At 38.0% G+C, this 12,338-nt stretch overlaps 1 protein-coding gene across 2 annotated transcripts in view; it reads left to right on the top strand.

Annotated features, from left to right (window-relative positions):
• PTAR1 (protein prenyltransferase alpha subunit repeat containing 1) overlaps positions 1 to 12,338 on the top strand; it is a 56,542-nt gene that overhangs the window by 23,436 nt on the left and 20,768 nt on the right. For both annotated transcript variants that reach the window (XM_037901851.2, XM_027827860.3), the window contains exons 4-5: positions 3,212 to 3,316; positions 6,665 to 6,878. In XM_037901851.2, coding sequence (XP_037757779.1) covers positions 3,212 to 3,316; positions 6,665 to 6,878 — 319 coding nt within the window. The remainder of the gene's footprint in view (positions 1 to 3,211; positions 3,317 to 6,664; positions 6,879 to 12,338) is intronic.

Here is a 12,338-nt window from a genome sequence, read left to right on the forward strand (position 1 = left end):
TTTGACCTTCACAACATCCCCTGCCAATGAGCTGAACAGATTGACCGTACATTGTGTTAGTTTTAAACCTGCTGCCTATTGTGTTATGTGATGGGTAAATAACACTTCCTATTCATTTTCTCCATGCCATTCATGATTTTATAGACCTCTGTCATATCCCCACTTAGTCGTCTTTTTCTCTTTCTTGTCTTTTTTTAATTTCTCCTCATATGGAAGTTGTTCTATACACCAATAATTTTCATTGCCTTTCTCTGCACCTTTTCCAATTATAATATATCTCTTTTGAGATGGGGTGACCACAACTTCACACAGTATTCAAAGTGTGGGCATACCATGGATTTATATAGTAGCATTTTGATATTTACTGTCTTATCTATCCCTTTACTAATGGTTCCTAACATTGTTAGCTTTATTGTCTGCCACTGCACAGTGAGTAGATGTTTTCAGAGAACTATCCACAGAGACTCCAAGATCTTTCTTGAGTGGTAACATCTAATTTAGATCTTGGCATTTTGGATGTATAATTGAGATTGTTTTCCAATGTGCATTATTTTGCACTTATCAGCATTTAATTTTATGTACTATTTTGTTGTCAAGTCACCCAGTTTTGTGAGATCTCTTTGCAGTCAGCTTTGGACTTACCTATCTTGAGTAATTTTGTATCATCTGCAAACTTTGCCACCTCACCCTTAAACCTTTTTTCCAAATCATGTATGAAAATGTTCAACACACAGATCCCAGTACGGATTCTTGGACTACCCTGCTAATTACCTCTCTCTCATGAAAATTGACCATTCCTACTCTTTGTGCCCTATCTTTTAACCAGTTATCTAGCCATGAGAAGACCTTCCCTCTTTATCCCAGGACTGCTTACTTTGCTTAAGAGCCTTTGGTCTGGGACCTTGTCAAAGGTTTTCTGAAAGTCCAAGTACGCTATATCAACTAAATCACGTTCGCCCACATGCTTGTTGACACCCGCAAAGAATTAAAATAGATTGGCGAGGCATGGTTTTCCTTTACAAAAGCTATGTTGACTCTTCCCCAGCGTATCAGATACATAGCTGTACATGATAATTTTGTTCTTTGTTGTAGTTTCAACCAGTTTGCCTGGTACTGAAGTTAGGCTTACCAACCTGTAATTGCCAAGATTGCCTCTGGAGCCTTCTTTAAAAATCTGCATTACATTAGCTATCCCTCCAGTCACCTGGTAAGCGATAGGTTACAAACCACAGTTAATAATTCTGCAGTTTCATGTTTGAGTACCTTCAGAACTCTTGGGTGACTATCATCTGGTTCTAGTGACTTACGGTATAATTTATCAACGTGTTGCAAAACTTACTCTACTTACACCTCAGTCTGGGACAGTTCCTCAGATTTGTCACCTAAAAAGAATGGCTCAGGTGTGGGAATCTCCCTCACATCAACTGCAGTGAAGACTGCTGGAAAGAACTCATTTAGCTTCTACACAATGGTCATGTCGTCTTTGAGATAGCTAGGCAAAAGGATAGAAAATATAAGAATATGAAACATAGGTGAGGGACCATAAGAGCAATAAATATAGTTGGTCTTAGACCAGGGGAGGTTGGTTGTGTGGGTGGGTGGATGGAACTGGGCCCGCAGATATAGCTCCTGATCCAGCAAACATTTAAAGGCAGGCTCAACTTTAAGGACATTGACATGAGTAATTCCATTCTAGAATGCGAGACCATGCTCATTTACTTAATGTTAATCATATGCTTAAGGCTTTGCTGGATTGGGGCCATAGTGTAAAAATACAGTTGCAGGTTTGGACCTGGGAGATAACAGTAAAGGGGATAGTGAGGGGATACTGTTTTTCTTGCAGCCACATCTTATTGTAACATGGTATGCTTTTAATCCTGAAACGGGGAGGGTAATGGGAAGAAGGAGAAAAAAGAAAGGGGTGCTCTCTTTTCTGTCCCATCAGTTAAGCCATCCTATGCCATACTTTCCCCTTTTTTCCGTCCTGTTCTGAAGTAGCTGTCCTAGTTTCTCATTTAAAAGATCTGGTTGTTCTAGAAATAACTGACTTCATTCACTAGTGCTGTCACATTGACATCTTTTAGAATGAAAATTTTCAACCTCCTTTCATTCTTTAGTCATGCATGGGGGAATTAAATCAGACCTCTGTGGAAATATGTTAGGCATTTTTTTCTTTACTTTCGTTGGACTACTCATTCTTATCTAAGCATATGCTTAAGGGTTCTCAGTGCTCCCAGTGCTCAGGTCTCCCAGTGCTCAGAATCGAGCTTTGTGCCGGCAGCATCTCATTGCTATGCAGGTGTCTGAACTGATATGAAATCCATATAGCTTCAGGCTTCTCAAAGATTTCACCATAATGTGTCTGTTTCACAAGTGTGCAGGGGAGGGGTTGTGACAGACAGGATGAGAATTAAGGTTTGGGAAGACTTTTACTACATATTATGTTAACGAGTAACTAAACCTAGAATTGTCTGGCTTTCCAAATTGATTTTAAAAACCAACAAAAACAACCCTACAGTAACTTTTAATTGAGATGTATAATTTTTTTTTTTTTTTTTGGCCTCTAAGTTAGTGATTCCTAATACCAACCTTAAACCCTGTTTCAATCTATTTATATTTGTGTAGAGAATTATTTCATTAAGATGCTTTTAAAATGTAAAATAATAGTGATGCTACTGTCTTGAATCACAATAGTAATTTTCACGAGTGCTTGTCTTTGTAGCTTTTAATTATCAATTACATATATGTAACTTCTGTTGACATCAGTGAAGCTTGCTTGTGCATAACTGTCTTTTTGAAATGTGTATATCTTATGGGAAGGCTTTGGAAGATAGCTCTAGGGTGTTTAAAATTAACTTTAATCAGTCAAAAAATTGTTTTGTATGCCAATGATAGCACATGTTAAGTTTTCTACTGCAAAATATTGTGCAACTCAGGAACAGATCCACTTTGTAAAGTTGGGTCATCATTTCAGGATGAATTACCATGGACAGAAATATAGACCGTTTGTCCAATTCAGAACGTAGAACACAGATTTTTACTTTGAAAACACTCTATCTTGTTACAGTAAAATGGCTTTATCAATTGTTGAAGTTTTTGTAATTTTTAAGTTTTATATTCTGGATATCATAGTTGGCTGTATTATGTTTCAAAGAAAATGACATGCACCCTTAAATTAGGTGTACAAATGGAATGTTTTTTTCTTTCGCAGGAAAGAACTAATATTATCTGGCACTTTAAGTCCAGTTAAGGATTTACATCTTGGAAAACTAGCATTAACTAAGTTTCCGAAGAGCCCAGAAACATGGATTCACAGGTTTCTCTTTTTTTCTCTTCCCTTTCCTTCCCTTCCCTCCCCGCCTTCCCCCCCAATATATTTTCATACTTCTATCTGAGTTTGGGGTAGGGAAGGTAGTGGATGGAGGCAAGCATCTGGAAACAGCAGATTTCCAAACAATCTACTGTAAAATTCATTGCTTTTTTTTTTTTTTTTTTAAGAATCTGATCAACTATGTGTAGGACTTAGTGTTCAAGTCAAATATGTGTTTCTGCATGTTACATGTCTTTTAATATAACTAGAGTGGTGTGTAATTTTTTCTTCGTTTTGTATTCCCAGTGTGACTGCTTGAAAATTGCCATCAAATTAATGCTAGGTTTTCCATATTTTACTTTTTTTTATTTGCCATTAACCTGTTTATATTGAAGACCTGCCAGAGAACCAGGATACATTAAAAAATAAATTTTGTAATTGTAGCTAGGTTATATCCCATTACTGTACTCTGATATTTTTCCTTATGACTATATTTTCACCAGCCATGGGATTATGCAATGACAATGTCTCCCTTACTGAGCAATAACAAAAGGTATTTTTCTAAAATAAAAAGGCAACCCAGTGCTCAGTCAAATGCATCAAATCCCAAATGCCTCAGGATGGCTCCCACACTCCTGGTGGTGTTTGGGGCTGGTGACGCCTGATGCCTGCAGGCATATGATAGGGGAAGGATGTAGTTCTGGCCCAGTGGAGCAGAGACCCTAGCCAGATCTGCGAGAAGTTGTTGTCCTTTTCCCTGGCTGTGGAGGAGGTCACCCCACTGCTCTGTCCCTGACCACAAGCCATTCAGCAGTGATGTGGTGTCCCCTGCAGCCAGGGACAGTTCCTCCTCATGGCACTGACTAGGGGTCTCTACTACACCCCACCGGGAGCCCAGCCTTCCTCAGACCTTGTGCCTTCAGGGATCCAGTGTCACTGGTCCTGTAACCATGCAGGGAGCCCTCTGCAGCTCTGTTGTCACAGCCTCCTCCACTCACCCACTATCTAGGAGTGTCAAAGCCATTCCCAGGCAGAAACTGTTCAGCAGCGGGGTGGACTTCCCTTTGAGGTGGGAGCTCCTCCTCCTCCTTACAGTCCTGACCAGGGGTCTCTGCTCCACTGGGCCAGGACAACTGCAGCCTCCCCCACATGTTGTACCCTGGTGTCCTCAGCCACACAGAGAGTCCCCTGCAACCCCAGTGTTAATACTGCCCTATCCCCAACCCTACCCACCACAGCTGTAAAAATGAAAATCAAAAGAAAATCTTAAAAGTAAAAATAGAAAAAAATTGAATTCTGCCAAGATTAGACAGACACACATGCACGCACACATCCCTGGAAATAAAGAATCAGAAGTTAATTATTTTATGCTTTATTTATGTTAAAGGAATGACTCTTTGGCCATTTAATTTTCCTGCATAAACAGATTTTGTCTCTCATTTTGGGTCTTTGTCACTAACTATGTCCCACTTTTGTATTTTGGCAGTTTGAGGTATGTGAGCAGCAAAAAAAAACATGTTTGGGTATCATAGGTTTTGCTGCATTTGTGACATGGATCCGCTCTTCTAAATGAAGTAATCAAAGATTGTGGTTTGACCTGCTGCCCTCCTTTAGCTACAATGAATGTCATATCAGAAGCAAACTTACAAATAACAGGCGTGATCCAGTGTTCTTGATCTCAGATTAGAGATGCAGTCAATTTAAAAATCACATTTCCCTCTCAAAATTTTATCTACTATTGTTTTCTAAGTAACAGCCAAGGTTACTGAATGGTATTTATATATAGTTAGTTTTTAATGTTTCTCCTATACAGTATTTGGTCAGCAAGTTTCCTCTGTTGTTGACGTGGGTTTTGCACACACTAATCGGGGGAGAGAGACATTCTTAAAAAAGAAGCGGGGGGGACAGGGCAGGAGAATGTAAAATAACAAAAGTTGGCAGAAAGACTGTGGAGCAGGTGGAGTACCTGAAACCACTTTTGTTAAACCAGTTAGATTTCAAGTTGATGCTGTCACTTAGTGAGTTTTATACAATTTTGTAATCTTATGAATAAGCTATTTTTGACTGGTTAACTTTAATTTTTAAAGCTTTATTAAGGAAAAAGTTCACCTTTCTTCAAGCAGATGGAATGACATTGTGTTGGCTCACTGTCATTTCAAATGCTACCAAAGTGGATAAAAGGGAGTAACTTTTTCGGTCTCAGCTGTTAAAGCTTGTAGGTCCTGATCGAGAGTTCCACTCAGCTTTCCATAGAATCCCCTCTTGCAGCACTGTCTGTCTGTTTACATGCTGTCATTGACCATCCTATGTCTGCAATACCTTTTTTAATAAAAGATATTTGAAATTAATTTGATAGGACAAATATACTTGTTAGCAGCTTTACTTTGACACAAAGGTTGTATAAGCAATCAGTACATCTATTGTAGTTTTGAGGCAGTGACTTTCTTAAAATGCAATTCTACTCTAAAGTGCCTATTACAAATAAAATGCAATGTGGGAATCTGTTTGTCTCAACAATGCAAGATTAAATGTGACTAATTCCCTAATAAAAAGGTGTTTTTTTTTCTAACTGCTAGCCCAGCAATCTCTGCCTGGGACCTCCGAGTTAAGCTGGGTTTCTTTTATTTATTCCTTCTATATCATCACCAGTAAGAAAGGGTTCTGCAGGAGAAATTGATGCCTGTGTATGTCCATTGCTTTCAGTGAGTTTGCACAAGTGTAACTGATTGGAAATTAGTAAACAGTTCTGTTAATGATACACAAGAAGAAATAGAATCCCATTCAATTGCTCTTAGCTGTACTGACTCTGCGGGGCTAACGAGTAAAAAGCAGTGAAGTCTTTTTTTCTTTTGTGACTAAAGTCAGCAGATATAACTGAATCCACACAGGGTGCAGATCTGTTGAGTAAGAAGGTATTTGTACATAATCCCTTTTCAGCATAAAACCTCACTTTAACACTGTGGATGTCTTGTGAAAAGGGAATTCTTCAAAATCTTATTTAAATATTCCATGATTTTTTTGGCGAATTTTGTATATTCGGTTTTTTTGTTAACTTTTTTTTTATTGACTTCCCCAAATTCTCAATATTAGATATGACCAGTAACCATAAATAAAAAAGAGAGCTGAAGTTAGACGCTCTTAAATGTGTCCATTAACTGAAGACTTTCTGTATCTGAATAGCTCACAGGTTTTATGTTTAGTCTGTTTCTTCCCCCAACCTCCAGTTTACCCTGAATTAAGATGATGGAAAACTCCACATATTTTGGTCAATTTATAAAGTGAAATAAGGAACAAAATGTTTTTTTCTCTTTAAAACTGCTTTTGCATTGTTAACCCTCTACACCATTTAACCAGACGATGGGTGCTGCAACAACTAATTCAGGAAAACTCCTTGCCAACTCTTGTAACTAAAGGGAACTTGGGAACAGTGCCTGTGGAAAGAATTCAACGATTAGTGCAGGAGGAAATGGATGTCTGCTGTGAAGCTGCTGGGAGATACCCAAGCAACTACAATGCCTGGTCCCACCGTATCTGGATTTTACAGCGTTTGGGAAAGCTGGATGTCAAGGTACAATACTGGAATGTATAAACGCCTAAGCAGAATTTATACATTTTAAATCTGGATCATCATAAAGCAATGTGCTGTGAAAGAGGTGGTGTTAAACTGATGTACACAATTAATGCTTTAGAAGAATAAGGATTCCAGGGACAAGGACTGTTCTGTTGCTTTGTCATGTTCTGATCAATATAACTTGCACCCATCTGTTGGTGCTTAATTGATAGAGGGTAAATGAGAGTCTGGGAGATGAAGCAGAGGCCTGAGCATAAATTCTGTGCTGGTGTAATCTGTAAGAGCCCATTAGAACAAAAGATACTATGCAACAGATGTCATTCCAATACTCTTAATATTCCCCTTTTTGTTTCACTACCAGTGTTCTTTCATGTCATTTTGTGATGTCAGAATGTGTGCATAGAGGACTAGTATAGGATAAAGAGACCAGGCAATTTAGAAACAGAAAAGTGGTGCTTATAAGCATTTTCATGAAATTCAAGGACACCCTTCATCCCAGTTTATGCTGAGTTTAATAAATCAGCAATACATCAAACGGGCAGAACAGACTAACTGGCCTTAAATATGCCTTATCAACTTCAGTGGTGATGTCTTGTGAAAATCTTCTAGTTGCACCTCAGGCATGTTCATATGGTTCATCCAAAAATGGAATGCACTGAAGGCCTACAGGAAGGTGAAGTTGTTGCCATGTGACATGATCTAAAATAAAAAGTACAATTTTCTAATTACTTTTACACTGTGATTTCTCAGCTGTAAGGTGAGTTCAATGCCTTTATTATGCTGATGCTCTGACCTTCCATGGTAGCTGTTCCTGACTCTGCATTCTTTCACTACCATCACCTCATCTGTGTGGGTTCTATTTTTATTTTTATTTGAGAGGAGAGTGCTGACTGTGTAGAACCACAAAATCTGTTCTGGGCCTATCACTGGCAGCCTGGGAGGTCATTTTGCTTATACTTTTTCACCTGAGAACATTTTTAAAGAACTGTACGTATTCCATAATAACCTGAAAAGTGTGAGGTAGTCAGACCGTTCAGCAGCTCTCCCATCTAACTCTGAAATAAAAGGTGGGTGTGCAAAATTCAGAACTACGGAATTTGGGGGGTTTATTCATCAGGAATTGAGGACTCTTAGACAAGCCCTTGATGGCTGTATTTTGTGTGTGTGTGTGTCTGTTTTTTTAAATTTCAGTGCAATTAAGTGGCAGCAGTTGTTTGAAGGACGGCACCATCTCAAATGCTTTTGCAGCTGCTGTTCTCATAGCTGTAGACTATCAAAATAGGTAAAGAGGGAGGCTGCAGCTTGACACAAGTAGCTCTCCTTGGATTTAGAATTTGTCTGGTGTTTCCATTCGTGTACAGCTTTGTGAATTGCACTGAGCAATGGCAATTCACAAATAATTATGGCCATGAAGGAAATGCAGGTCACACACCAGCTCATTTTTATTTTTTGTTTTAAATTTATGTTCTGAAACTCCCTCTTTCCTTTGCCTTCCATCCATCTTTGCAATCATCCCAGTTTCCCTACTGGTCTCCTTTTAATCCTTAGGAAAGATCTTTATGCTGATCCCAGAATCCTTTGTGACAATTGCTGATGCAGCACTTCAGAGGCATTATTGCCATGCTGCATTAGAGGTGTTTGTGGGAACTAGGAGGGCTGTTAAACTTGAGGGAGGTTGGAAGTCTCAGGACATACCTATAATCTAGGGAATGTAAATACATAGAATTGTAAAAAGGACATTTTCAATTTGATGTATTTGTGCATGAACACCCTGAAAAGAATTAATGAAAAGAAAAGACAAGTGGGGAAAAAAGGAGACCTGACATCTCTCCCCCCCCCCCCCCCCCCGCAATAAAGGACCATAATTTTGTAGGTTTTTTTCTAATTTTGTACCTTTGATCAGTTGAATGTATTTAATTCACTGTGAATGCCAATTATAATATTTAAATGTAAACCTGCCTGATTGTGACCAAAAATTAGGTAGCTAGAACTCTTCATATTTGGTTTGGTTTGTTTGTTACCCTCACAACTACTAGCACCTGCAGTTTTGCATCCAAGTTGAGGCTCCTTGAAAAATTTAGCCCAAAAATATTATTAACATTTACAATATTGTAAACTGTCCTAGAAAGCTGTTGGGTTTTTTAATTATATTTTTTCTAAATCTAGAACGTTTTGAAGCTCATTCTAATATGCTTTATTCTTCGAAGGGTATAAAAAATCTCAGGGTAGAGTTTGGCCGTAAATGTAGTTGATGTTACAAAATTATAACCAGAGCTTCAGTCTCATTCACTAAAAGGTAAATATTGTCTGTCTTTGATTCTAAAAATCTCACTTTATTTTATTTTTTAAATTAAAAAAAAAAAAAGCTTAGAGTTTACCCAGTAACCCTACTACAGGCTTTAAATATATTATCTGTTTGCAGAATTAAATCATTTGTACACATGGCTCACAGTAAGAGATGGTAACTTAAATGGCTCAATCCTACAGAATATATGTGATTTCGGTTATGGGGGCTGGCTTTGTGATGGATTGACCTAGTAAGCAAAAAGGCCATTGTAATGGGGTGGAGTACGCTGCATGCAGGTCTTTCTCTTAATGACTAACTTTGTCTGGTATTAGAATCCTGAAATGCAGAATTCTTTTTGCTGGCTCTATCTGACATCTGGTCAAGTGAGTCTTACTAACTTCAACCTAGGATATAAAAGAGGTTGGGGGCATCTCTCTGGGGCATAAGGAAAGGTTCTCAGAATAACCAAATACGGGAGGAAGCTGAGATTTATGTGGTGGCAGTGGTGTTTATAGTAACAAAGGCAAATGCTAAGATGGGGATAAACTCACTCCATATCTGTTGTGTCTATTCTCTGTTTGGAGCAGGATGGAAGCTCCTTGTACTTGTCTTACCACGGAAGACAAAAAAGAGAAGCTTCCCCCATCAAAGCTAGTCAGTCAAGGAGCTGCAGATACCTTCTCACTTTGGTTAGCTGGAGAATAACTCATCTCTTGTGGTGGATGGTAGAGGATGCATTGAACATTATACCTTTAAACACAATTGTCTTTGGTGATCAGTCTAGACATAATCTTGGGCTCTCAGAGAATTGGATGGTAACAAAAGATTGTTTAGCCTTCATCAATGCTTGAGTTCTGTTGCCTCCAATTACTTCTTAGATAGACTCCACAACAGTGGAAGATCCTTACTATGTTCTACAGACAGTGGGTTTTCTAGGTAGGTCTCAAGAGGCTTGGGGAACTTTTTTTTTTTTTTTAATCTTTCATTTTAAGTAAAAAGTCTGATCATCTCATAAAACTTAGTCAAATGCAGTGTGCGCAGCACAGGCACAAATTACTTAAAAGGTTGGGTTTTCTTAAACAGCTCTTGAGGCTGCCATTGCTTTTAGCAAAAATCTCTAAAACTACAGATAACATCTGCCAGAGAGAGGAAGGATGGATGGTCTTGTGGTTAAAGCATAGGACTGGGAGTCAGGAGTTCAGGCTTCTATTCCTGAGTCTGCCACAGATTTTCCTGTGTGACTGTGGGCAAGTCATTTTAATCTCTCTGTGCTTCAATTTGTTGATCTGTAAAATGAGATGTAAACTCTTTTCCAAATGAGCTAGGCAAAGTACATTGAGATCCTCTCTGGTGGAAAGCACAACAGAAGCGTTTTTATCCTGTCTGGTTTTCTAATATGTCTGTAGTACAGAATCATAGTGCACAGTGTGTGCACAGATTTTTCTTCTGAGGAGCCATGTTTAATAATCAGAGCTGGAAGAAGAGGGAGAGACTTTGTTCACAGTAGTGATTCTGTAGGTGGGGAAGAGTTGGTTTGGGCAGAGACTAGTGCAGGGGTCGGCAACCTTTCAGAAGTGTTATGCGGAGTCTTCATTTATTCCCTCTAAGGTTTTGCGTGCCAGTAATACATTTAAATGTTTTTAGAAGGTCTCTTTCTATAAGCCTTTAATATATAACTAAACTGTTGTTGTATGTAAAGTAAATAAGGTTTTTAAAATGTTTAAGAAGCTTCATTTAAAATTAAATTAAAAATGCAGAGCCCACCCAGACCGGTGGCCAGGACCGAGGCAGTGTGAATGCCACTGAAAATTAGCTCGCATGCTGTTGACCCCTGGACTAGTGCAGGGAACTCTCATTATGCCTAACAGACACATCCAAAGCCCTTTGATGTAAATGAAAAGGCTCCCACTGACTTCAGTTAAATTAAAGTTTCCAGATGGAGAAAATATAGAGATTAAATCCTTTAAAGAAGCTTATCATGTAGTTCTAGATGCATTTTTATGTGATGTTGAAGTAGAAGAAGCCAGATTTACCAATCTCTCCAGAAATCAGTTCTAGTTATTTAGAAGTGTTTCCAAAAAATTGCATCTCTGACTGAACAGAGAACACATCAGTATTAGTATCGGCAAAAATTTATATATATCGTAAGTACAACTTCAGTGTTCTAGGTATTTCTTACAATTCAGTTAAAAAGCCTGTCTGGAAATTCACTGGTTAGCCGCTTTAAATTATATAGTTGGGCTATTGAACACATTATTTGTAGGGCTGTCAAATGATTAAAAAAAATGTTGCAATTAATCTCAGTTTTAATTGCACTGTTAAACAATAATAAATTTACATTGGTTTTCTCTTATAAATATTTTAGGATGTTTTTCTACATTTTTAAATATATTGATTTCAATTACAGAATACGAAGTGTACAGTGGTCACCTTATATTATTTTTTATTACAAATATCTGCACTGTAAAAAATTGAAAAATTATTTTTGTTTCACCTCATACAAGTAATCTCTTTATCATGAAAGTGCATTCTACAAATGTAGAATTTTTTTTTTTTACTTCACTCAAAAACCAAAAGAATGTAAAATTTTAGAGCCGACAAGTTGAAGCATAAAGGGGCATATGAATATTTAACATATCTGGCATATAACAGGTTGGATTTGATTTAAATCACTAGTCAGGAAGACTCGATTTAATCATGGATTTCTACATAAAAGCGCATTCTTGTTGGTTTTTATAACCTTAATACATATAGGTTTCATATTTAGAAGGTACACTATGTCACTGGGAGGTGAACTATCTCCAATTCAACAAGTTAATCATTACTATTAGGAGGATTTTTTTGCCATGCTGTATTAGAAGGAGAACATCACCAGACAGACATTTACATTGTTTTATTTAACTATTTCTCACCTTTCTTTCTCTCTTCCCCCCACCCCCATCCTACCTACCTACCTACCAACCAACCACATTTTTGCTGTTAAGAAACATGTTACCTCTGGAGACACAAATCCACAGTTTGAGAACTGCAAAACTAAGCATCTTTGATGGTATCTTCCAGACTGAGCACTGAGTCCCATTGGGTAGATAGAAAGATTAACCTAAATAATCTATACAGAAGCCCCTGGAACCCCATAAAATTGGGTTCCTAATCCATGAACTATTGAAACT

Source organism: Chelonia mydas, chromosome 5, assembly GCF_015237465.2.
Source record: "Chelonia mydas isolate rCheMyd1 chromosome 5, rCheMyd1.pri.v2, whole genome shotgun sequence".
In the NCBI taxonomy this organism is placed as follows: Eukaryota; Metazoa; Chordata; order Testudines; family Cheloniidae; genus Chelonia; species Chelonia mydas.